This window comes from Fulmarus glacialis, unplaced genomic scaffold (genome assembly GCF_000690835.1).
Source record: "Fulmarus glacialis isolate BGI_N327 unplaced genomic scaffold, ASM69083v1 scaffold44466, whole genome shotgun sequence".
In the NCBI taxonomy this organism is placed as follows: domain Eukaryota; kingdom Metazoa; phylum Chordata; class Aves; order Procellariiformes; family Procellariidae; genus Fulmarus; species Fulmarus glacialis.
In genome coordinates, this window is record NW_009217054.1 from 85 (window position 1) to 25,811 (window position 25,727).

Consider the following 25,727-nt stretch of genomic DNA (forward strand, 5'->3'; position numbering starts at 1 on the left):
AAGGGGCAACAGCTTTAATGAAGGGAATCAGGTCTCTGATTTATAGAAGAAAAAAAAATTCCAAAAATTTTAACAGTTTACTGTTTTTGTTAAATAAAGGAAACGCCACAAAGTTGTCAAAACTCTGCCTCTCGGGGTGCTTTATTTCTGATACTGCTGTGTGTGTGCTACCCCTAAAACATCCCCATAATCAGCAAGCTAAAAATTGAGGCAGGAGTACAGTTCCTTTGCACCTGGAGTCTCTTCAGCACCAAGGTTCTATGAGAATAAGTAAATGGGGAAAATGTTACAAGAAAAAAAGGGGCTGAAGTTATTTGACTCCCCCCAAAATATCAGAGTGTGGCTTTTTTTAAATTTTCCTTTCCCTGTTCTCATACCTGATCCTGCCTTTCAAAGCAAGGACAGTAAGAAGAATTGAAGATCCTTCAAGGCTGGTGTACAGTATCATGGGTTAGGCACTTTAGTCTTCTTGCAGTAGCAAACAACTTAGTGATGTGGTTAATGGTGTATCTACCTTTATCTGACTACATCAGGTACTTGCTTACCCCAATGTCATCAGTATAAAACAGCTCAATTTCTGATGCAGCTACATACGTTAAACTGATAGTCCTGCCCGCTGCTGCGCCAGAGAGCATATTAATACCATCATTCTCCAAAGCGTGGCAGCTTTTGAATCAGCACTGAGGGTATCTCAAGGGATCAATAAGGGCACCACAACAGTCTGTTCTGCTTGAAAGGAATGACTGGTCCTGGTGAGGGGAATGATTGTAGGAAATACGTGCCTTTTCCAGACAATGTCAAGGTAGCAATACCTGCTCAGCCATCACACTAATTACACCAATACTCACAGAAACATTATAAACTGATACATAAATACTTTTTCCTCCTATAACATCATAGCACTGTTTCTAATTAACTCTCCCCTTTCTGCCCCAACAATTTCAGTCTGGGGGAAAAAAGCATATATGCAACACATCTCCAGATTCTCAGTACCCTGAGAACTGGTTCACTAGAGTTGTAAATACTATAAAGAACACTGCAAAGGCAAGGAATTACACTGAAGATTTTTTTTCCCCCCTTATAATTCAAGGTTTCAACAACAGGTTTATTATTCCCACACAATTCATTTTGAAAGACAGTATCAAAAATAAATTATCACAGGTCCTCTTCTCTTATTTTCTCAAATACACAGTCATCTTCATTTGGCCTAACCAAAAATCTTTTCCTTGATATAAAACCCGAATGAACTACCTGCAGTAAAACAAACACACACAGTTTAAAGAGTATATGCATTTCAATAATTATACATAGATGCAAACATAAGCTAGAAAATATGACATGATACTGTTCAGGTGCAGTGCTTGATCTCTTTATGTTTCAGAGAGAACAGATTTTTTCTTCCTGCTGGTATAGGACACAAGAACAGTTGTTTCTGCTCTCAAGGTTTATTGCAACGTACTAAATGTGGTGCAGATTGAATGGCAGTTCCAAATGTGCTAACATCGATGTTATTCGGCACTACAGTGGCCACAAGAACATATGTACAGGTACTTTAACTGCCTACTAGGCCTTCTGAATTAGATTGACTGCTGTTAATCACACCTTCTTAACTTTAACCATAACCCCTGCATAAATGATACCTTTCAACTCTACTTTTCCTAAAGGGTACCATGTACTGTCTGAAACTTCCTAATACCACATCAGCCGGCAGGTATAAGCAGGCAAACTATAAGCACCCAAGGTTCAACCAATGTATACCCTTACATTGCATATATCTGCAGTTTTCTGTTGTACTAGGAAAACTTATGGCACAGATTTTTCTTCTGCCTCTTACAACATGGTTTTAATATATATATGTAAAGTAAATGTCCTGAAAAACCCTACTAAAAGTGTCCATCACAAAGCTATGGCAACCATGCTGCAATAGCTAACATTAAGGTGATAGGAAACTGGAACCAAATTTTGCATAGATTATCTCTGTAGAAGTTATTTCATACCTCTTTTTTCAAGATTTCTAAAAGACGTAATAGCAAAATTGCCTAGATGCAGGCACATTCTACAGCACAGCCTCGCTATCTTCAAAGTCCACCTATTGCATACTAGTTAAATAATTTTTATCTCAATTCAAAAGATTGTTCTTGATTTTCCTACTAAGTCTTACTGCTGCACTAGATGGTCTATTCAAACAAGAATTTACAGGCTGTTATGCTGATCTAGTAGTATCAGTATACTGCTACAGGATCGCAAAGAAAACCAAAGTTAAGTTTTTCTTCTCATGAGTCAGCAAAAAATATTTGGCGTAAGTTTTCAGAGTCTTTGGACAGCAGTCAGTTAAACTTTCCACCAACTCGGAGCAAAGACTTTTAAGACTCTTGGGGATACTAATGGCAAAATTATAAAGACACAACTCAAACAACACTTTTTCAAATGAGAATGTTCAAAGATACACTTCTAATAGATTTTTCAAGCATCTTGCAAAGAGAAATAGAGAAATAGGAAACGGAATTCTTAAGAACCTTAATATTGCAACCACAGCATTTCAAAGTCAGCTAAGCATGGTTTAAGATTTTATATTAATTGTCTGTCTAATAACACAGCTTGGTGCATGAAGACTTAAACGTGTTTAAACTTGCTGTATAAAATGAGGCATAGCATGTCATACAACCACTGTTTAACGCAACAGCATACCTTGACTTGCTTTAACAAACAATTCCATTCCAATTATCAGCTGTAATTTTCTTAGTTCACTGAGTTTCATATCAGCAGCCAGACACTATACCAGCAAGACACAGCTGATAAGCTCGGAGGTTTTATGTTGCCCTGTCCAAGGCTGCTTTCCTCACAAAAATTCAGAGGGAGCGTTCACAGTCCATCTTGTTCACAATCAAGGAGGTATTTTAAAGTATGTTCAAGTCAGAACAATTGCCTCAAACCCAGAGTGCCATGCAACTTAGTCCTTGCTAAAGTTTTACCACAGCGAGACCACTGAACTGCATCCTTCAGTCTTCATCACAGATGCAAGTCAGAAAGTGTTGTCTCCCTTATTATCATTTGCAAGTTATTTGTGAATACTGAAGGCCACATCTAACCTAGAACCTTGTCTCCAGCAGCGACAAGTACAGACCACTTCAAAGAAAGGGGCAAGAAAACCCCCCCACAGAGGTTAATCGATTTGCTTATTGAAGAGCAGTTAATGATTGGTTTTACGCTGTTTTTGAAGATACAGCAACATTACTTTTTTCTGAATTCAGATTTTGGTTTTCTCTTTTAGAAATATTTCCTCTTTGGCCAATCACACACTGTAACAGAGGTGTTTATTTTAATTCAGTTTACATTATTCTCTTTCCATTTATTTATTATCTCGTATTCAACAAATTACTTGGAAAAGCAACATCTTTTAGCCATTTAGTTATTCAGGAACTATTAGCTATGAATACTGATTCCAGCAAATGAACTTGGAATTATATCTTTTACGTGATAGGAATGTATATGTATAGATATGTAACATGCCAAATTTTGCAAATGATACAATACCCAACTACAAGGAAAAATGAATGCATAAACAATCCCAGTGTGGAATCCAAGTGCAAGCCTGTAAACTACATCAGCAGCTGCATATGGATATACACACATGATCTCTGTATATATTCTGGCTTTCTGTAAACTTCAAATGTCTCATTCAGAAACACTTGCAAAAAGCAAATAAAATGAAGCAAGTTGTCATTAAACCCATGAAACTAAAATAAAATTTTTATTCAGACATGTTTCTTGCCCTCTTCTTCCTTCCAAAATTCAAAGTTTAGCTCCTTTTCCTACCCAAAGAAGTTCCCATTAAATTTATTAGGAGTCTCCTTAACTAGAAAAACAGAGGTTGGGCTTAAACACCACTAGCAAGACACACTGTATTTACATTTTTGAGACAATTTCTCATTCACTAACCTGCTTTTGTTGAATGCTGGGTTTCTTACTATTTTTCATGGATTCAGGCATCTTTATCTCCTAAGTAGATTGAAAAATTTAAACTTACAATAAGCTTAAATGCTCCACCAAGTACTCTAACAAAATACAAAGCAAATCAGCATTCAGTTAAACCCAGCAGAAACAGAAATGAACTGGCATATTTACCCTTCTCTCATAATTCTGTTTTAGTCCAAGCTACCTGAGTACTATCAACAGCTGAATATTTAAGTAATGAATGCTTATCTTCATAGTTAAAGGTTTACTGTACTTCCATTACAAACAAACTTAGAATTAAAGACATCATCTCTTTCCCAAAATTAAAATTGGTCTTTTCTTCTGAATCGCTTATAGTTTAAACACGCTGTTCATTGCCTCATTGCTCACTGTAATCAGCATAGGTCTAGAAGATCACACGTTCCTTTCCTTTTTTCCCTCTTTAGAAGTTTTCAGTTAGTAGGCATTCAAAGTCTTGAGATGTCACAAGGTTAAACAAAGGCATTATTAATGCTGGAAATTATTTTTAAAAATAACAAGTATCTAAACATATTTTCATCCTTAAGGGCCTACACAAAAGACAGCAGAAGTATTTTAGCTAGAAATCAGATTTTTATTTTATTAACACTTCTATTTAAAACCAAAAAGTTTCTCAGTGTGAATGTCACAGATCTTAAATTGGTCTAACATTGCAGCAGATGGAGCAAGCAAGTGAAGTGGTGAAAGAAGTGAAAGCCAGAAATGGATACAACAGGGTAGTGCAGAACATACAGAAATTATGCCATAGATATCCTTTATCATATGCAGCAAAAATTAAAGTCAAGGAGAGAGAACGCAAAACAGATTATTAAAACTGTGATGATAAACTATCTTTAACGTTCAGAATATTATTTCAGTAAAACTGAGCGAAGATGTACTTTTTAGCCAATTAATTCTGTACTGAAATGTTGGAACATGCAAGATCCTTTTCCTCAGTGGGACTTCTCTCAGCACATTTGAAAGAATGGTAGAGTAGCAGGCTTATTTCTTTTAAATACAAAATCAGATACCAACATACACACATGCTCACCATTTCTTGGCCTTCTTTGGCTGCCTTCATCATCTGTTCTGATATCATTTTCTTCAAGCAGCTACTGAGCAAAAAGGCCTAAAGAGGATAAACCACAGAACATTCTGATTCCTTCTATTAAAAGATGTACTTGACTCTTCCATTCCTCCTCCACCAGAAAATTACAGTCCCTAACTACTGCACTATTACTTCCCCAATTCAGTTAATTTTACTCTGTGCTTAACATCCTTACAGTGCACCAAACTAGCTGCAATTGTTTAAAGCCCAGCCTCAGCATGACTAACCCTCATGGCACTGCTCAGAGTGGAGAATAAGAACTTTTATGACTGGTTTTGTGAGGCAAAGTTGTCTAGTGGCTCTCTAGTTGTCTGTGGCCCCTACCTTAAAGGCTGCCAAATTACACCAAAGGCTAAGTAAGGTTAATCAAATGTGGCAATATCAGCATCAAAACCACTTCAACAAATAAAGCAAGCTGGAGTTACAGGCACTCAGCACTGCTGAAAATCAAAGCCCTGGTGGTTACACAAGATGGCCGCAACTGTTTGTAGACCAGCTCACAGAGTCACATCTTGCACAGCTCATATGAACAGAGCAGTATGCATTCATCCCACATATTAGGTATCTAGCAGAGGCACCTCAGGGGAGTGGAGCTGTTCTTAGTTCCTTATGCTGTCCGATGAGCATGTACAACTCCGTAGGATGATGCAGCCCAAGTTAAGGTCTGAATTGCACCCTGGAGATGCACCTTACCGCTTACTCTCCAAAAGGAAGCATCTCAGGTAGGATGTCAAGCATTGAGAGATGAATCAAAGACAAAATATCCTACAAGATCAGTGATGGAGGGGGGAGCCATCTCTGACTAAGCTCCAAAACATGCAGTCTTTCCTTTTTCTGCAGTGAGCTCTTGGATCAAACCCTTGTTTCTTCCACACAGCAGCACCTTTTTGGCCTTTAGCTCTTCCTCACGCTTCTGAGGAAAGTGGGACGCAGGTTTTCTAATCAAGTCACTATATAAAGTACAACCCTAATAGATTTCAGAGGAGGATTAATACTGAAGTAATTCTAGGTTTTTTTTGTTCTCCAACAGCAAAGAAACTAGAAAGCTTACTGCTTATGGCTCATGTTCTCATAAAACTTAAACGTGGCAGGAAATTAACACTTACTAAATAGCTTGTGAATTGCACCACCACCCCAGAATTCAGAAGCCATGTGTGAAAAATTAAGCATTTTGATTTTACTTGAAAAATCGTGTCTGCTGCTGGGTGGGTCTCAGAGGCAAGAGAAGCAGTTTACTTGAATAACAGGCTCTATACTTTTTATAGAAGCTCTGTACCTAAACTGAGACTGGTGCTGTGTTTGACACTGCAGAGCCTAAATTATTTGCTAGGCAGCATCACCACAGATAGATGACTTGAATTCCTGGATACCTTTCCCTTTAAAGGGCTGCCTGAAAATAGTGGGAGGAATGGCACTCTATAAAATCTTATTTAAGAATTATTTATATGTTAAAAAAAATACTTATGATGTCACATATTCACACCCTCCATTAACCTGTCACATATTCACACCCTCCATTAACCTGGGTTAATATGGCATATATTTATATTTGAACAATAGGATTTATTGTGGAAAATGGGAGCCCTTGACCTTAGGTGGGTCTGACCAATTAATGATTTTGGATACTTACTGAGTCCAGTAAATAAATGTCACCTCTCCACACTCCATCCCAGGCTTGCTGCTGAGTGCTAGACATTTCTCTTCAATGGGGAAAAAAAAAAATCCTCTTCCCCTTGTACTAGAAACTCAAATGCTTTTCCCCAGATAACTCTGTCCCTAGGCTAACCTGCCTGAAAGCATAGCCCCTGCACTCTGGTAGAGATGGACTAACCACTTTTGAAGATCCCCTATGGCTGTAAGATTACATTTTACTCTGATCCTTTCCTAGAAGGACTGAGAACTAACCTGTTTTGTGTACAAAATTATCCACTGCCATATGCCTGAATCATTGTACTCAAATCTGAGCTCTAGAATATCTTCTTCACTATCCTTTGCAGCACCCTGGAAAAAAATCAACCAAACAAAAAAACCCAATGAACAGAAGAAACAGCTAAAAACAGCATTAAGGTGTTCAGCCTTAAATCAGAATTAGTCAATTAGGTTCGTTTCATACAGTATATAACTAAAACAGCTGAAGATTTGTACCAGAACCCTCTCCTGGGGGAGGGAGTAAGTGGGAGGTAGGAAGGAGGAGTCTTTACAAGCATAAAGCTGGCTAAAGCAGTTCTTTTTCTCCCACACAAAGCTCTGACAACTCTACCTCCAACAGGAAAGGAAAGGGGCAGGTGAAGAATGACATGGAATGCCAGGGAAGGGAGAAAACATAGCAGAGTAAGGCTAGATGGTTTACTGCTGTAAAGGCTGCCAAGGGAATAGGATAGGTTTGGAGGGGAATATGAGCAAATGGGAGGGATTTAAAACAGACCACCCCTTTCCCCCCAGACCTGTCCTTTCCTGACGACCTTAGTTTTCATGAAGAGAAAGTAAATTTGGATAAAAAGTCAGTGAAGTACTTACAAGAAAAGTAACCTGCCAACTTTTTAACCTGTTGATTTTAAAGCTGACCTCTTTGGTTTGGTTAATAGGCAGTTTTATGCAGCAGTTAATCTCATTATTGCCGACATATATGTCAGCTGAGCAGCCTTCTTCTGGATAGTCACAAATGCAAGGATCAAGCCGTATGTATCCATAGAACTGCATTTCTCGAATCAGCTCCAGGAACTGCAACAAAAAGACAGAACTAAAGCGATTTGCTGTAAAGGCAAGTGAAATCTAGTGGTTTGGCGAGGCAGGGGGGAGAGAGGGAGAGGAAGGGCTATAAGGCAAATCTTAGATTCCTAACACACTTTTTCCTGGGAGGACACAGATTTACTACAATATGTCAGTGCTTGATCCAGAGAATAGCGCTCACTGTCCAGACTTAGAAACTTGATTTCCCCCCCCCGCTCCCCCCACACTGGATATGATGAGCTGGGTCTTTTGGATGCTTATCAGATATGATGATGGGAAGAGATAAAACTAACCAGTAAGAAATACTGAGAACAGCAGTCCCAGCAGTCTCAATTTCCATCTGATTTCCTAAACTGGATGACAAACATTGGCACCCGAGTTTAGCAAATAGGGAAGACTAGGATTCACAGTCAAGAACTTCTTGCTAGGCCTTGGGATCCAAGTCATTCTGTTGGGATATTTTAAAATGCTAGTAGAGACAGGAACCTCCTTTTCTATTTCGTGGCTCAGTATCTGACCAAGGGAGATGGGAGACCTGGGTCTCTAGCTCAAACCACTCCACACCACCATGCTCTATTTTTAAAGTCACAGCCTCTAGTATCATTGCTTCAAAAAACACTCCTTTGATCTGTTTATATGGTTTTTAAAATACCATTTTACCTTTTCTTTGTTTGCATTTTTTTGTAGAAATTCAAGTTCCTGCATCTGCCCTTCTGTTGGTTTAACCCAATTCCTTTTAACTTCCTGGACTGCCTTAAAAGAATTTTTAAAAATAGCAAAAGAGTCAGCAAAAATGTATTTCCTTTCACACACAAACATTCAGAAACACATAGAAAGCTTTTTTTTTTTTTTTTAAACAAGGCCTTTGATTTTGGGACAAGTTCACCCTATACTGTTCTTTCCTCCTGAATTAATAGTTTCCAAAGCTAGTACAACTCAGCACACCTACACAGTTCAGAAATCAAATGCCCTCATATCATGGCAGAGTGCCTACATATTAGAGACATACAGATACATATATACACTTGAAAATAGAGTGGACGGATACCTAACAATGTGCAATACTTTTTGTGCAATACTTTTCCCATGCACAAAACACAGATAAGTTAGAATCTCTAGTACGTGAGTTTGAAGGAGAGGAAGAAAAAAAAAAAAAAAGAACATGATCAACAACAGCTATACCTAGCACTTAGAAAAGTGCAACAAAGCAGTGCTAAACAAGAACCATTTACAAACACTTCAGGAATTTGTATAAAAGATGACATTAATGTGGGAAAGTTAACTTTTAAAATTATAAAGACTTTTCAGTTTTACCTGCATATATAGCAAATTCAGTGAAGCTCTACAATCCATCAGCAGTGTATCAAGAGAAGGATCCATATACCTTTTCCAAGCCAAGGGAAAAAAGTAATAAAATATGAAGATATGCTTCTAAATATGGCATTTTGATTTTTCAACTAAATATGATGGGAGCACAACCCAGAAAGATCCCAATACTTACCAGATTAAAAAAAAACCAAACCAAAAAACAGTTGTGCCTTTGAAGTGTGTATGATACTCATTCTTTATACATTGTAGCAGAACGGAAATAAACTAAAGCCAGGTTATCCAATCTCTCCACTTTGATTTTGGTGGTACCGAACATAACAGTTACAATTTAAAACTTTTCATCTCCTTTTCTCAAAGAACTAGGGGTTTGTCTACATTAAAGTTGGTAAGACTCTCAAAGTGTCTACTGCCATGCCGCAGTGCTGACATGCAAGACCTAGCCTTAAGCTAGCTAGCTAGCTGCAGTACCAACTACTGTAGAACTGCTGCAGGATCAGATCAGTACAGCAACAAAGCAAATTAAATACTCAGTATCCAAGTACCATGCTGCAACAGCTAGCTTGAGCCATTTTATTTAAAAGCAGCTTGGGTAAGTCTACATGACAGTACAAACACAGCAGTGTGGACTCCATGGCTAGTACGTATTACTCACACTGCACAGGTGATATGCTTCCTGCAGCACACAAACAACTCCAGGACTACCGTTTCCTACCTCTGTGCTTTGAGGCAGTGCTAGATGGAGAAGTCAGTAACGTAGAGACACGGTAACAGCCAGGGATTCTGTGTACTCAAGGATACCTTTCACAGGTATCTACTCAGTCACTGTCACAGCTTAGAACCACACAGTTCTTTCATTAGGCTGCTCGCTTCTGCAGTTTATAAGGGCACATATAGGGAAACAGAGAAAGCTTTGTAGAGGCCAAGCTCTAGCCCAGTAGATTTAAACTAGACAAGTCACAAGCATCAAACAACAGGTTTCTGTGTACCTTCAAGCCAAGCAACCTTGCTTGCTGTCACCAAAAGGCATGGTCTATTCTTCCTCTTCTGCTCCCAACCATGGTCCTTGCTGTAGCATTCATCTGATGCAGCCAATGCAACTCACTAAGCATGCAAAAACCTATTCCCTTTTTCTTTTTCATTGTAGAGAGAAGTACACCAGACCACAACCACAGCAGTGAGCCATTAGACTGGCTCAGCTATACTGCCTAACTGCACCTTCAGGGCACTGTTTGGCAAGCAGGACTTTGGCACCAGACTCCCTGTCCCCAGGGTTTATTCTCACCCACAAGTCAGCACAACTCTTTGCTGCACAGCAAACAAGACTGGGGGACTGACCCAGGCCAAAAACAGGCCAGCAAAACCAAGTAAAAAAAATAAACAGCCAGCAACTTACTTTTAGGCCAGGTTAACTCACCAATCCAGCTCACTGTGTCTGCCCATACAGAGCTACCAGCATAACTGAGGAGGAGCCCGAAGTGTGAGCAAATGAAAGGGGAAGAGTGCTCTGCTGCTTAAGCCAGGTCACTTACCAAAAAAAAATGCTCCAGCTATGGCCTCAGGTATTATGTGTGTTAGTATATAGAAATGAGCACTTCAGATAAAAAGGGATCCATCTCTCCCCAGAGTTGCAGCTTGCAACCCAGAACTCAAAGTTCTCTTCTATAGTGTTTACAGGTATATTCCTATTTGCGGTCACTGCATTATGCACGTATAAAAATTAGGAGGCAAGCAGCCACAAAGCACCTCTCTATAGATTCTGAAAGAGAGAGGGAATAAATAGCTAGCTGCAGTAAAGGACACTTCAGGAATACTACAGTGATAAAACTTAAAACATGCAGGGCCACAGAAACTAGTCAATTCCAATAACAAATTGGCCTCAGAGAAAAACAGTCAAGCTGCTGAGGCTTGAAGACATTGTAACTAAGTTATTCAAGGGGTTTATTTCTCTGTTCATAGCAGTTGTTATGCATCTTGATAGTTTCTGTTACGCTTCTTGCTCACCACTTTCTGATCCCAAGCTTACAGTGCAACTCTTTCATGCTCTGAAGACTCACATATGGAAGTTCAAATTCTGCCACTTTTTTCACCACTGGGAAAAGAAGAAAAACCACAGAGACATCTGGTGAAATCTAGTGAAATAGCCCAGTTACTTTCACATCAGTTAGTGCTAGTTAGCAATGTGCTTTTGGAGAAGAAAAAGAACTTAACAAATAAATTCTGGGGTAAAGGTGACAGGTTAGTTATCTTCCTCACTTCTCCAAGTCTAAACTTAACATGTGTGGATGCAAGCTTCCAGGACTGGTGCTTTTCTTGAACAGAACACTAGATAAGAGCAGTATAACTAATGTACAGCAAGAAAAGCATGTCACTCTTCAGAGGTCACCACTTTCCTGCTCACTTTTTTAAAAAAAAAAATACAAGTCTAAAGGCCCAAACCTGTAAACATTTATTTCTAAGCCAATACCACAGAATTCAGCACAACACTTAAACATATGATTTTAAGCATGTGAGCATCTGAACATTTTTTGGCAGTCAGCTGTGGGTTACATTTGGACTCAATGTATTTGTGAGGAATATCAAAGATGCATAGAAATGTAATCAATAGAAAAACTTTTCTATCCTCCTGTGTATCTGATTATATCAAAATACAAGGCAAAAATAAATCCATCTGCAACTGCAGTAGAAGAGTATATAAAATGTGTTCTATCCAGATATATTTGAGACATAGTAACAGCCAGGGATTCTGTGTACTCAGAGATATCTTTCACAGACAGAGAGAAGGAGGCAGGGGAACGATAAATAAAATAGGCACAGACAGTGAAGTTCCTACCCCACTGAGTAAACCGGAGTTTACTCCTGGACCTTCATCTTGAGAAGATTCAGAAGAGCATTAACATCTTTACGCCAATGAGACGACTGAAAAAAGCTAAATGACTTGTCAAGGCCACACAGAGAGGCTGCAATGCCTAACTTTACTCCAATCAACAGCAAAGACTGTTCACTTCTCTGATGTGGCCCGAGCCTATCCCAGCCTCATCCACATGATGGATCCAGCCTCATCCACATGCCCGCCCACATGGGAAACAGGACATCAGCCAGACCAATGAGGACATAAAAGCCCCTTCACATTTTATGAGTGTATAGAGATTCCCAACCTTGATTTACAGCTTGCTGAGTACCATCATGGTTAAACTTAAGTTTCTATCAGTTAAGAAAGGAAACATGTCATGATATAAAGGAAAGTAAGCCACAGATATTGTTCATAAATATAATAAAAGTTTCCTGTCCCATTGCTAAACTCAGCATGTGATCTGTAAGTTAAGAACTGTTTCATGTAGGTATGGCCATCTGATTAAATGCCTACCCAGAAGTTCCCATGTGGTAAAGTTGCTACACGTCTTGCAAACTGAAAGGGACATGGTGTTCGTATCTTAAAGTCTCACCCCTGCACCACACTATCTATTGCCATACTTTGTTCCCCACTACCACTCTTTTCAAGCCATGTGGGGAGAGGGCTTGAGGGGGTTTAATCAGATAGGATGGGTCTTTCAGCCTGAGCAGGCTCATGCAAGCTCTGTTCAGACTCCAGGATCAGTCACTGCAGCCAACAACAACAAAAAAAAAAATCCAAGGGAGGGCTAAGTTAAGCACCTTGTAAAACTTACCAGAGAGCACTCCATCATCATGATCTTGAAAGAAAAATAAGCTAAAATATTTTATTAATTCTCTTGATAGCCCCATCTTGCACAGTGTAACCTTTAAAAACAAAAGAGGTCAGAAGCTTAGCTATCCATTAGCATGAATAAGGAAGAAATGTTCAACACCTATTAATGTAACTGAATTGTTTTTAAATTTTCCCTTATGTCCCATTTAATTGCCCATTTAAAAGCAAATATAACCATTCCCATAGTGCAGCATTTGAATTTGTGAGGAGTTTCATGAGTTTCAAAGGAACATAAAAATATAATAAAATATCAAATGTTTACTACTCTGCCGTGCATTTAAGTATCCTCTAACGCAAGGCATCTGCCATGTTATTCCAGATCTTTACTACTAAATCCTCAAATCCTGTTGTACAGCGAGCACTGTGTGCTCTAACAACATTGCTCATGAGCATCACAAACGTGTGGGGTTTTTTGTTTTGTTTTGTTAATATAGGATTTGTGTATTTTCCAAGCTAATACAGTCCTCCTGGTTTTTTAGGAAATATCTACAAGTCCTGCCCCTTCACTGAAAGCACCAGTCTTAGTTGTAGGGTTCTACAATTCTGTGTGAAGGCTTCTGACAAGAGCAGACTTGAGCTCTGTTGAGCTTTCATTATTGACAGTGCATAAAGAGGAAAAATCCTACCCAGCTTGACATTTGGACTGTTTTTACTTTGCTGTGGCCCCTCTACATCTTCTCTGAAAGAGGGCAGAAGTAGCACCAACAGAAAACACAGAAATTATTTGCAGGACCAGCTGCACAATGGGATAGTGGGGACAGAAAAATCAGGCAGAGGTGAGCACAGAAACCACTGAATCAGAATGGGCCAATTGTCTTATTTTAAGTCCTGAAAAATCAAAGCATAAGTTAAAGCAGCCATAATCTAAAAGAGTACGGTGCCATTGGAGCATTCCTAAATTCTGCAGTGACCATAATATCCTGAGTTCACTCAAGAAAGTGGTGTGGCAACTGTAAGAAAACTCTCCACACCTGAGAATACTCCTGTCATAGCTCATCTGGCAGATTGTGCAACCTGATAGAGGAGTCATGCTTTGGTCAGAGAAGCTGGACTTTCTTTGTCTGAGCATAAGGTGGAAATACCGGTTTTCAGTCTTCTTCCAAAGGGTGCCAATCCCAAAACACTTCTAGCTCTGTGCCACAGTGACAGCATTGTAAATTCATTCATCTCCACAGTGCAGAAGGGTTTTCTCCAGCTGTATCAGCTGGTTTAAAAAGCAGACATGTTTTTGTGCATGGAGCAAAAAGTAGACATCAAGCTAAATATAGGTTGGGAAGAATTGTTCCAAGTTAAAATTAGAAAAACACATTCATGAGGTTTTCCTTATACTTGTTAACATCAGGGCTATTACCAGAGAGGGCAGCAGAGCATAAAAATCACTTGCCTCACACTCAGTTCAGACACCAGGTATAATGGGAAGAAAGTTTCAGAAGTCCAAACAGAAAAGACAAAAAAGTGAATATTAGCAGCACCATCTTTCATTCTGTCTGCCTCTGTGCTAAGAAGTCCCCACAAGTTACTTTAAGAAATAAGCCACAGAGCTTCAACGTGTTATCCCTTACTAGCATAATACTAAGCGTACCAGACGACATTTCCCAGGAATGTCAAACACGGATCTCGGATTCAGTAGGACTTTAACTTATTTTATTTCTTAGATCAAAGCACAAGCTGGTATATGCTGCCTGAACACCAGGATGTTAGGGAGTGACCGTTGCAAAATCTACCTCCACTGCAAAAGAACAGTGAATGTGGTAGCACATTTACAATGATGAAAGCTAAATAATTCCTAAAAGTCCTATTCTCATCTTTAAGACCACAAGAGAAGAAATGTGTCTGCAGCATTTCAAACATCATTGTTTCTTTACAGTGCCACATAAACATTAAACATCTATAAATGCAATATACAAAGCAACATACAACACCACTGTCTGGCTTGGAAATTATGGTGACCCACTGCAAAACTAACAAGTTTATCAAGCCAAAATTATTAGTATTTTTTAAAGTATATTAGCAAATCCTTTCCTTACTCAAGGTCCCTGTGCAAGTCTCCTACCTAAAAACGTCTTCTTCTTCCACCCTATTAGTACCCAATTCCCTCTCCCCAAATCAAAATTCCTATCTCCCTGACACCCCCAACACTTCTAGCCTTCAGCATCTTCCACCCCATAAGTCTCCTGTTGCAGGGTCTGAGGCCAGCTCTGACACTTACCTTCCCCTGGAAGAACCGGCATTGCCTCAGGTGGTGCAAACCCCATGGCAGAACAAACCCAGCAAGGGGTTACCCTGTGTTATCCAACTCACGGTAACTGTGCACAGATACTGTGTGTGTTCTGTGGCCAGACTAACACATGTCAGCCTGGTGGAGGAGAGTGAATACATGTTCAGCTCGCTTGTACCTATAGCCAGCTGCGAACTACCTCCACAAACTCAGATTGCAAAGGCACAACAGAAATACAGTACATAATTTTCTGTATGGTGAGAGGAAATTTCAGATTCCCTTGACAAAGAAAGGTACCCATCTGGCAGCTGTATGCTTTGTTATTGCTGTTAAGATTAGGAAATAGGAGCAACTGAGGAAGAGGCTTCAGCCTTGTTCATGCACACACACATGCAAATACACAAAACATGGAGAGCCACTGCTGCTCCTCCTCTCCTGGCATAAGAAGGGAACCCCAGCTGAAAGTTTCAAACACAAGCCAGCTAGTTGTGTAAACAACATTTGGTTGCTACTGGTTTCAAAATATAACTAGCAATTGTTTACTGTATGTATTACAACAGCTGTTACAGACATCCCAGAGCCACAGTGCTAGAACCACGCCAATGCTGCAAAGGAAGTCCCACAGTTTCACAGCAAACATGAAGGGACACAAAACAAGTAAAGAAGCAGCATGCAGAAAAACAAGACCTATCAGCTGCACACTAAGTTTTAACAGCAGTGCACCAGTTAAGACATAAGCCAAGACTAGATCATCATTTCTGACTACAGTGTTCAAGCACATTCACCCACACTGTGCTAAACCAAAGGGGGTTTAATTAAGAATGTGTCCCCATAAAGAATAGTATATATTTTCTGATTTTATCATACATGAAGGAAACCTGAACTTGACAGCCAAATGCTATAGAAGCAGAGGGCACATAACATTAAGAACAGGTAAATTATGGACAAATTAAGAACCAAAAAAGCTCATCTGCAAAATCAGCAACGCCCCCACCTCCCTTGCCCCTGGTACTATAAACCCCTCAAAAAACACAGAAGATGTTCTGGTATGTCTTCAAATAGGGAGTTTTATCCTTTCCTGATAGAAGTTATCTTCATTTTTGCCCACTCCTCACAAATGGAAAATTTCAACACAATTCTAGAAACCCATTACCTCTAATATTCTTTCTGCAGTGTCCGATGTCTGGATATGAAGTCTAATATTGCTGCCATCAGCGAGGTAAACATCCAAAAAGGCTCTCTGGGTTTGGATCTTAAATGTATCCTGTTAGGTAGAAACAGAACACTTTTATTGCTTTCCATATTTCTGGAGCCCCTCTGAAGATGCTGATGCTCCACTTCCCTATTTACTCAAGTAAAATAAACAATTGAGATTACTGTTTACTAAGCAGTAAGTTACTAAGATTACTGTTAAAGCTTGCAGATGACAAAAAAACATATGCAGAACAGTAAGTGGGAAGATACTGCAGAATTAGAGGAGGGTCACTTCGATGTTAAGCTGAGCACAGGTTACCTAGTGTCTCAGTGTCTGTAGGAACGATGCAGTCACTGTCCCAGGAAGTAGAGACTCCAAAAAGAGGAGGTGGATAAACAGCTGCATGTGAATATTCAAAGCCACAATCTTGCCAAAAGGAAAAAATGCATCCCTGAACATATAAATAGGAAAATCTCCAGTGAGAATAACGAGGCTATGGAATCTTAATATTCCAGAGCCACTGCTACTGGAATACTGTGCAGTGCCAGCACCTGAGGTTCAAAACCACCGCAAATGGAAAGGGGATATAAACAAGAAACCTGAAAGCATTTAGGTCATGAGAAAACAGGTCTCAAATAAGTGACCTCAGAGAACTGCCTTATGTCTAGACATAATAAAGGGGTGATTTGCAATCTGGAAAACTAAAGTACAGAAGCCAGATCCACTGGCTGTCAGCTGATGATAGGTGCAGTCAGACTAGAAGTAAAGCATACATTTCTAACTATAAAGTAGTGGACAGGAATGGGGTATTCTCCACTAGTTTTATATCAAGACTTTATATTTTCCTAAAAGATTTTCCTGAGCTCAAACTCAGAAAGCCCCATGCCTCGCTATGCATGAGAATTCAGTTACTTGTTTCAAGAGGTTGGAGACTAGTTTGAGAACTCCCTTGGGGATGCACCTGGATGAGGTGGCAGAAACTCATCACTGCAGCTCCTCTTCCTGTTGACTGCCCTGTATCAGAGGACAGCAATGGTCCTTCTGGCATTTTTATTAATTAAGGAGAGGTACTTCCCTTGAGATTCATCGTGGAGCAAAATGCTGTAATTGTACATACTGCACGCAACATTAAATTTTAATTTCTTATATCCATCTTCGCTAGCCTGGTAGAAGATATGGGAGACTCCCTGGGAGCCCTTAGGTTTCAAGTATTCTTGGTATCTTGCTGCAGAGTCTTCATGGTGCCTGTAAATAGGAGCATCTCCTGACTCCTGTGATGTCAGGAAGAGCAGGGTGGCAGGGATGACATTTATGCTTGTGTGCTCCGTTACCCCTCTTTGGGTACCCTGGAGAACATGCTAGGATGTATGACTCCAATTAACTAACTCAGGTCAGATTGGTAACTTTTTTGGGTCAGAAAGACCACATTTTCCAGTAAATTTGGCTTAATTAAGAGTTATTTCAAGGTAAGATCAAATGCAAACAAGAAGTGTTTTCTTCCACAACATCTAAAAATTAAGAACATGTTATCAAAAGTTTGTAGAATGATATGTGGGGAAAAAAGGTCTTGAGGAAAACCAAAACAAAACAATCTTTTTTATTTAAACAGACTTATTTTATTTAAAGACTTCCCACAGATTTTCCTGACACCCAGTATTTCACCTAGCTGCATGCGTATACATCTGCTTGCACGTATTAAAGAACAAGAGAACCTCTTCTCAAGGCCCTAGACAATGCCCTGTCTGAAGTCCTTCTGGGGATCCATACAGATTTAATCTTTATCCCCAAACTAATTTCGTTCTTATGCAGGAGACAGGTCTAGTCATTCCTCCTAATTCAAATAAGCACTACTTTGCTTCTGTGGAGATACAAAAGCCCCTCTCCCTTACATCGAGGATCATCTCCTGTGCTTACCCAAGTACTTTACTACTTTCCTCAAACAGGAAGGAGCAGACACTTCCTCACAAATGCCTTTGGCACACATATTTTGGTATGAAACATTCCACATGTGATAAAAATGTATGTGAAACGTGGAACAAACATGGGATGAAAACATCAGAATGAGATAAAGACATGTAACTCATTGCTGACTCTCGACAAAGAGCAAGCAGGTCGCTATATAGCCAGTTTACTACCCAGGACTCAGCAGTGCTGGAGGAGAAGGCAAGTGCAAAGGCTCACACAGCGCAGTAAGTGCTTCTGGGCGTGGGTTGCTAATGCTGAATCTCCCATAAGGAAAGGACATGGAGGACTTTATGCATCTACTTCTGCCAGATCCTCACTGCTGCTCCTGCAGCTTTCACAGCCTGGGTGCAGGCCACCTGGTCCACTGTGGCAGCCCAGGGTCAGAGACACAAGGGTCGCTTTACCCTTCTGCCACTCAAAGGGAGTCACACCTCGCAGCACCCTACCCTACTTGCCACCTCACTACTCAGCAATCATGAGGGGAAGAAGAAAAGCACGATCCAAACTTTCAAGTTACTTCCAAGAAATTTGAGTTCTCCACGAATACCATGCAACGTATTAGTAGGCAGATTAATTTGAAGCTCTACAAGAAAGGATGTATTAGAGAAAAGAATGGTCACATCAAGTATCACTGTTGAATACTTAAACCAGTAATTTCCACAGTCTTCTTTTAAAAACTGCTTTAAATTATCTTATTTGACTCTACTGATTATCACATGCTTTTACCCCAGAAGGCAGAACTGTCCGTGCCAGAAGTTCCACACATTGTTCAGTGTTATAAATATTTGAGTTTAGCCTCTTATCAGTGAAGTATTGTTGCGACCAAAAAAATTTACTTACATAAAAACAAAAGGAGGAAACAGTGCAGTCTGTAAGGCAGGAGAAGACAGTGTTAAGTGAAGAAATACAAATACAGACATGTCCCTAAAACAACACAAGAGAATCCAACATAAGTTTAATACAAATACAAAGGGAAGAACATTTATCAGTGTTAGCGATAATCCATTTAGTAAGTGCACATGGCAATCCCAACCACTTCCAAAACGGACAGAAAAATAGTTTTGAAAGAAATTTGCAGCAGTGAGTCAGAAAAGTTCAGATCTTTTCCCAAGCTACTATTTTAGTTTTGGAAAATGCAGCAGAGTCATTGTCTCATCTACTCAAAACAGGCACCAATATCAAAAAACCTGTATTTTGGCAACAGCACATGTTCAGTAGTACTTTTCACATTTCCTACACTTTTGCTCCTGAAATTCAGGGAACATGCCATGTAACTAGAATTGGACACTTTCTTGTATCCCTTAATACTGCTTATTTGAATCTTCCCTTAACGCTGTCACTATTACCTGTGGTAAAATCTCCTGAAACATCTAGAACTGCTGCCTACTCCCCACTTGCCTGCCCCAGCAGCTTGAAGCACAGCTCAGTCATTAATATAAGAATACAAAATAATACAGAGCTGGTGAGGGATTTTCTCCATTTTTTGGTTTTGATGAAAAGAACAGGTTTGGGCGAAAAAAACCAAACCAAAACCACAAAACCAACAAAAAACCCAAACAAACAAAACCCAAAAAAGATATCTATTATATAGTTCCCCCACAGTTTTCCATTAGAAAAAATTAAGTGATTTTGTTTTAACAGAAGTCAACACCAATCTGAACTCTTGGCAAGCTCTCAATGAATTTGTTGCTCAGCTAAGCAGCATGGGCCATAAAAGGAGAAAGGGAGAGAACAGAGGCTCTTATTACAACATATTTGAAAAGAACAGCAAGTCAGGGGACTGAATTGCATCTTAACATTGAAACAAAAATAAAATAGACATCCTCGAATTAAAATTCTTCAGAAATTCTATGCCAGAAACCTTTCCTGCTGGCCAGCACACAGTAAAAGTTTTAAAGTATGGGAACTTCCCACATGAAATTCAGATTCCTGGCCAGCTGTACTTTTGAAATAGAAGTTCATAAATAAGAAACCCAACCTGGCTTGATATGAAAGAAATAACATTTTTAGAGAAGTGCTGAAATTGTAGATACTCAGCCTGACTTCTGTTTGTATACATACACATCCAAACATATTTGTGAGTTACTGCGAGCAAGTACAGAAGAATATTACAAACGTGCATTCCTCCATTGCGTGCACAAATGGTAAGCACGTTGCAGAGAAACAGAGGCTGCATGGTCAGAGACAGGGGCTCTATCCCAAGAAAATGCAGCCCATGGTCAGACCAGCTTTGATTCCTGGTAACACCTGCAGATTTCTGGGTTACATTTTACCTACACTCTCAATAGCATACACACCACAGCTTTCTTATGGTATTCAATTCTTGGCCTCAAGCTTGCTCTTTGGAAGGAAACCACCTTACATCGGAGTCCTTTGATGAAGGACCATATAAGAACACCGGTTTTTGCCTGTTATCAGGCACTGGTTGGCTCTATTTGCTCAAGTACTCAGAAACTTTTAATCTGTCCTTTTGCCAACACCTGAATTCTTTTGCTCATGCTAAAGGCTGCTGTTTACCAGCAACACAGGCTGGAAAAGATCAGCCTCCTAGATCACTAACTCCAAACCTCCGCTGCTGCAAGGAAATATGTCTCAATTTTATTCATAAATGCATAATGACTGGCTGTCCTCACAGCTGCATCCTGAATACATCACATTACTCCATGGGTGCCCAATATAGAGACAGACCATGATCTCATATTTCATTCAAGGATATAGATGAGTTGCATTAAAATAAGACTGATAGTAATGTATGTTCCTGCTCGTACCATCTTTCTCCTGATGAAAAAGGAGAAGACATGACACAGCCACAACGGTCTCATCTTGTTAATGACCTCTTGCAAGAACTGTGCCATTTGTCTTTAGGGGCTGGAGGTAGCGGGGCATATACCGAATCTGTCTCTCCAGCTTGGTCACTGGCCAAGTTTGCAGAGTTTGGAAGAGGGGAGGGGCAGGGAGGTTATGGGTTAGGTTGTTCAACTCTGCTACACGATAGTGTTGGGCAAAGCATCCAGTGCCAAGCTGCTTCCCCATGTGTCAGGAGCCCTGCTGCCCCGACAACTTCTCTCATGAGATTAGGTTGCTGGGGAAACAGCCAGAGCATGCCTGCTATAAGGAGCAAACCACAACAACCTATGCAACAGGTAAAGGTGGTGCTCAGCAAAAACAGGGGCCTGGAAAGCAGGGTTAACATGCATGGGCTTGTCTCCACTTCAAAAGTTTGCCCTGTTAGATATGATCAGGGGGATATAGCTGGTTGGTGTGATGCTAAGTGCAGATACAGATGAGTCATGTTCAACACTGTCAGGCAGCTGCAGTAAAGCCATGGTCCTCGCACACCACTCCCACTCCAGGGAGTGCTGGTCTCAGCATACCCTTCACAACCCCATTCAGAAGCAAAACACAGGACAAGGACCAAAAAGGTCTTAAATTCAGTTTGTTTTTTCCTTTGCATCTTCTGTTTTAGTCACATACACAAATATCTTCAGCTAGAAGCTTAAATACTGCTGTTTTTAAGACAAGCCAAGAAAACAAAGCAAACACTAGCAGACTACCTGAGAGGACAGCTCTACTCTCTCTTATAATGAAAGAAAAAAGTGAAGGTGAAAAAAGTCAGCAGTAGAATTTTTAGGAAAAAAACCTAGCCTAGCAATCTCATTCACCTCTGGTTTCCTATCTTCTCATTCTATTAAAACTGAAGGTTTCTATTACAAAAGCTGCACTGGTTTTATCTGCAGACAGACCTGTGCTCAATAAACAGCTGTGGTGGCAGACAAGTGGCTGACGGCTTCCCATTCATCACCACCTGCAGTGTGGTCCCTCTGCCACTTCTCCCACATTAGCTGGAAGGTTGCTTGTACAGGTGTGCACTAGCTTGTTTCAGGTAGCCAAGACTGACTAGTCAAAGCCAGTCCATGTCACTGACAGAAAAGGAGCATGCTATTTCACCATTTTAATGATGTTTTATTCTTGAATCTTTCATTAATCATCTCTCTTGCAATGTAACATAAACAAGAGCAAGTTTGGGGTAATGCCTGGTTTTAACACTAAGTAGCATTTAACACTGAAACCCTAACTATGTTTTCATTCCTAAGCAACGGGTAGGACACTAAGTGCTGCCTACACATCTTCAACAATGGAGGAGGAAAGAACTGTACAGAGGTGCTTTAAAGATTAACTTCACTCCATGTCTTTCAATGCTGTTACAGAAATGTTGTCACTCTGCCATAAAACATCTCACAAGTCACAGTATACTAATAAATACTGCAACATGCACAACAAAGCAAGTCTGTTGAGTGAGATTCTTTAATAGCCAAAATGAGTAGTTATTCACCCATCAGTTACACCAGTTAAAGGCACTGTGCGCAGCTAATGACAGTGGATGCACTCCTGTCTTTCACAGAGTTATTCAATCTCTCTTAGGAGTTTGTTCTTTACCATAATGAAAGCACACATAAAGCACTACTGCTATTTGTATTATGAAGCAGTAATTTCTGTAAGCACAACTATTTTAAGTTTAAATTGTAAACAAAAAAAGCTGGAGAACTACTGTCTTTGCCAAGCAGGAAGCCTAAACATCGTGTATGAAAATACACTGTATTGTGGAACAGAAATTTGACTTAATTTTATGTCTTGAGAATGTACTTGCACTAACACTTAAGGTATAATTCAGTGCCTACCTTGAACTCTACAAAATAACTGACTGCTTTTGGCAGCACAGTCATCACATGCCTTAATAAGCACACACACATATGTACATAACCTGTAAATCAAGTAAGTATTACATATGTACTTATCAAGTCACCCCTCTTCACCAAAAGGGCCTGCAGTAAAGAAAAACCTAAATATACGACATAATTTCTGATGTTATGTTAAGAGAAATCCACAATACTGGCATGCCAAAAGATATTTTTAAACACTGCAAACATGCATTTTGAAGAGTTATTTCCTGCCAGAACTTTGTCAAAAAAAGTCAGTTGGCAGTGTTTGAGGGCATTCCTGATGGATTTAACTTTCTTTAGCAGACCTCTTATCAGTCTCACCAAGACTAATTAAGACTCAGTAGTAATTGCTGGGAGTTATCTGTAGGGCTATAACAGGCATTGGATCAGAACTAAAGAGAGATTGCTTTCACAAAAGAAATCCCTAATCAGAAAGGTGCTTTTCATTCACTGTCTAGAACACTTCAGTAGGTCCAAATTTAAGAGACTGTAAATAAAATATACTTTTTATTTACAAAGTATATAGGAAAAACCTTTCTAGAATTTGTTAGGAATACTTCTTCACACCATTTTCTATAGCCTTTCTGAACTCCCCTTACATACCTTAATCACACACAGCAAGTGAAGAGCTCTCGAGTCACAAAACTCTTACTCAGTCCATCAAAACATCCCCTCTCCAGAACAACTCACTGCAAGTGAGGTTACAGCAGCACCAGCAGCATGCCAAGCACTTCCCAGAAAACTAAAGCAGCATCCCCTCTGTGAAAATGCTTTTGGAGTCATACTGCACCCACCTGCTCCAAAACACTACTATCCTCATAAGAACCACAACAGCTGGAAAGGAGGTAAGGGAAGAAAAGGGACATATGGCACCTTGCAGTAGTCAGACACAAGCAAGAGCTATCCAGGCTCCAAGTCTGCCAAAGAAAGATCACACATGTCATGGACCACATTAAAAATGATTTCAAAAGTCATCTAGGTTTGCAACAACTCAAATACATGCCAGATTCTGCCCATCACTACAGTTGCAAGATAAGAGAACATGACATTTTCACAGCAGTCATCAATACACTTATCAGCCCAAAGCACTGACACTACCAAAAAGCATTTACAGTTGCAAAATCCAAGAATGTGTGTAATCCTTCTATTGAGTTCTCACAAAGACTCTTCTGGGAACTGTTTAGAGGCAAAAGATTCATCAGATATGCCACAGGATATAAAAACAAAGCAAATAGTTCTTTCCATGTGAGAAACAAGTTTGTACATGGACAAAACAATAGCAATACTATGATTATTGCCACCCAGGTTTCACAGAGAACACTCTGTCATTGGAACTCGCTGCTTTACAAGACAGACCAATACGCTAAGAACACAAGGAAAGGAAGATAGCAAAGGAAGCCTTGAACTCAGAAGGTAGGATAATATTTCGACTCTTTCATATAACAAACTATTTGGCTAAAAAATTCAAAACTTACCTGTTGTAGCTTTCGGAAAAAACTTATGAAGACATCACTGTTGGTAATATTTGAATCCAAAGTAACTGAAAAACAAGAGGAAAACGGGGAGGGAGGAAACCAAACTTAGCCAAAAGATGAAAAACACAGCTAGTATCTAAAGACAAGATGTATACAATCTGACTATTGGTTAAACAGTCAGTGCTACTTTACTCATCCTTTGGTTTCTGCACAGCTACCTTTACTAGCCTGTTGTTAAATCACTGAAGCTATGAACAGTGCAAAATACATGTAGTGTTGCTATTCTCCCAAAGCAAGACTACAGTAAGGTTCTTGGCAACGTAACGCCGTGGTCACCCATGGCCAGTAACTCTAAAAGGAACTGTTGAATACTCAAGTGAAAAAGATGAAATAATCACTAAGTAAGATTTTAAAGACTAATCTTGGGTTTCTGTTTTGTAAGTCTTGGCACAAAGTATCTGAGGCCAGAGGCTACAAAACCTCTTTAAGCTCATCCCCTCACACATCCTTCTTTTTAGTTAGCTGAAATGGTTGTGTTTTTTTTTTTATTTCTTGGCTTACATGAAACTCAGGAGACACATTCTAGGGATCCTGCAGACCTGGTTTATAACATAACACATTGTGCCTGAGATTTAATTTTTCTACAAACTCTTGTTATAATTCTCACAAATCTGCCTGGAAACCCTTGAAGGGAAGAGTTCTATGTAGAGCTCAGTTCCGTATTACACTTCTACCAGTCCGAGTGCCTGTCTTTTTTGCCTCCCTCTTTTACCCATCAACCATGAGTTCTCACACCCGGCCCCATGACAGCTCTGGCAGTTGTGAAGCAGCAGGGATGGATGGCTCAGCTCATTGATCTGGAAGAACAGAGAACGGCCAGACTACAGGCTTTCACCAGAAGGCCAAGTTGGCTTCAGTTTAGTGTGAAACTGCACCCTTACATTTTGGGAAAGCTGCAGAAAGGCAGCCGCTTCAGAAGTAAGAGAAATATGATATGCTGCTGTTCTAAAGCCAGTGAACCAACAGACAGGACAGGGCTGCAACGCTTAGCCCCAGACTTTTAGATACACCCTTACTTAGCTCAGTATAGGAGCTGCAGTCACAATCGTAGACACATCCTCAAAGGTTTAAGCCCTATGTATGAAAGCTGATCAAGTTGTTATAGCCAAGCTTACCATTCTGAAGGTACTGCTCTAGCTGAGACCGTCTCTCATCTGCCATTGACTTGGTCATTGCCAGGTAAAACTTTGGAGGGAAAGCAGGCACAGCACTCCCAAAAAGCTGCCTCAG

General features: G+C 39.9%; 1 protein-coding gene across 1 annotated transcript; it reads right to left on the reverse strand.

Moving 5' to 3' along the window:
- Positions 1 to 1,155: 1,155 nt before the first annotated feature.
- SNX31 (sorting nexin 31) lies at positions 1,156 to 25,727 on the reverse strand (the record flags this gene model as incomplete). The annotated part of the gene is made up of 12 exons (XM_009579518.1): positions 1,156 to 1,251; positions 3,940 to 3,999; positions 5,024 to 5,101; positions 6,986 to 7,081; positions 7,598 to 7,801; positions 8,471 to 8,563; positions 9,125 to 9,194; positions 11,141 to 11,228; positions 12,805 to 12,895; positions 16,235 to 16,345; positions 24,438 to 24,502; positions 25,613 to 25,727. Coding segments are annotated over 12 exons (1,167 nt in total), but the record flags the coding sequence as incomplete, so codon positions are not given.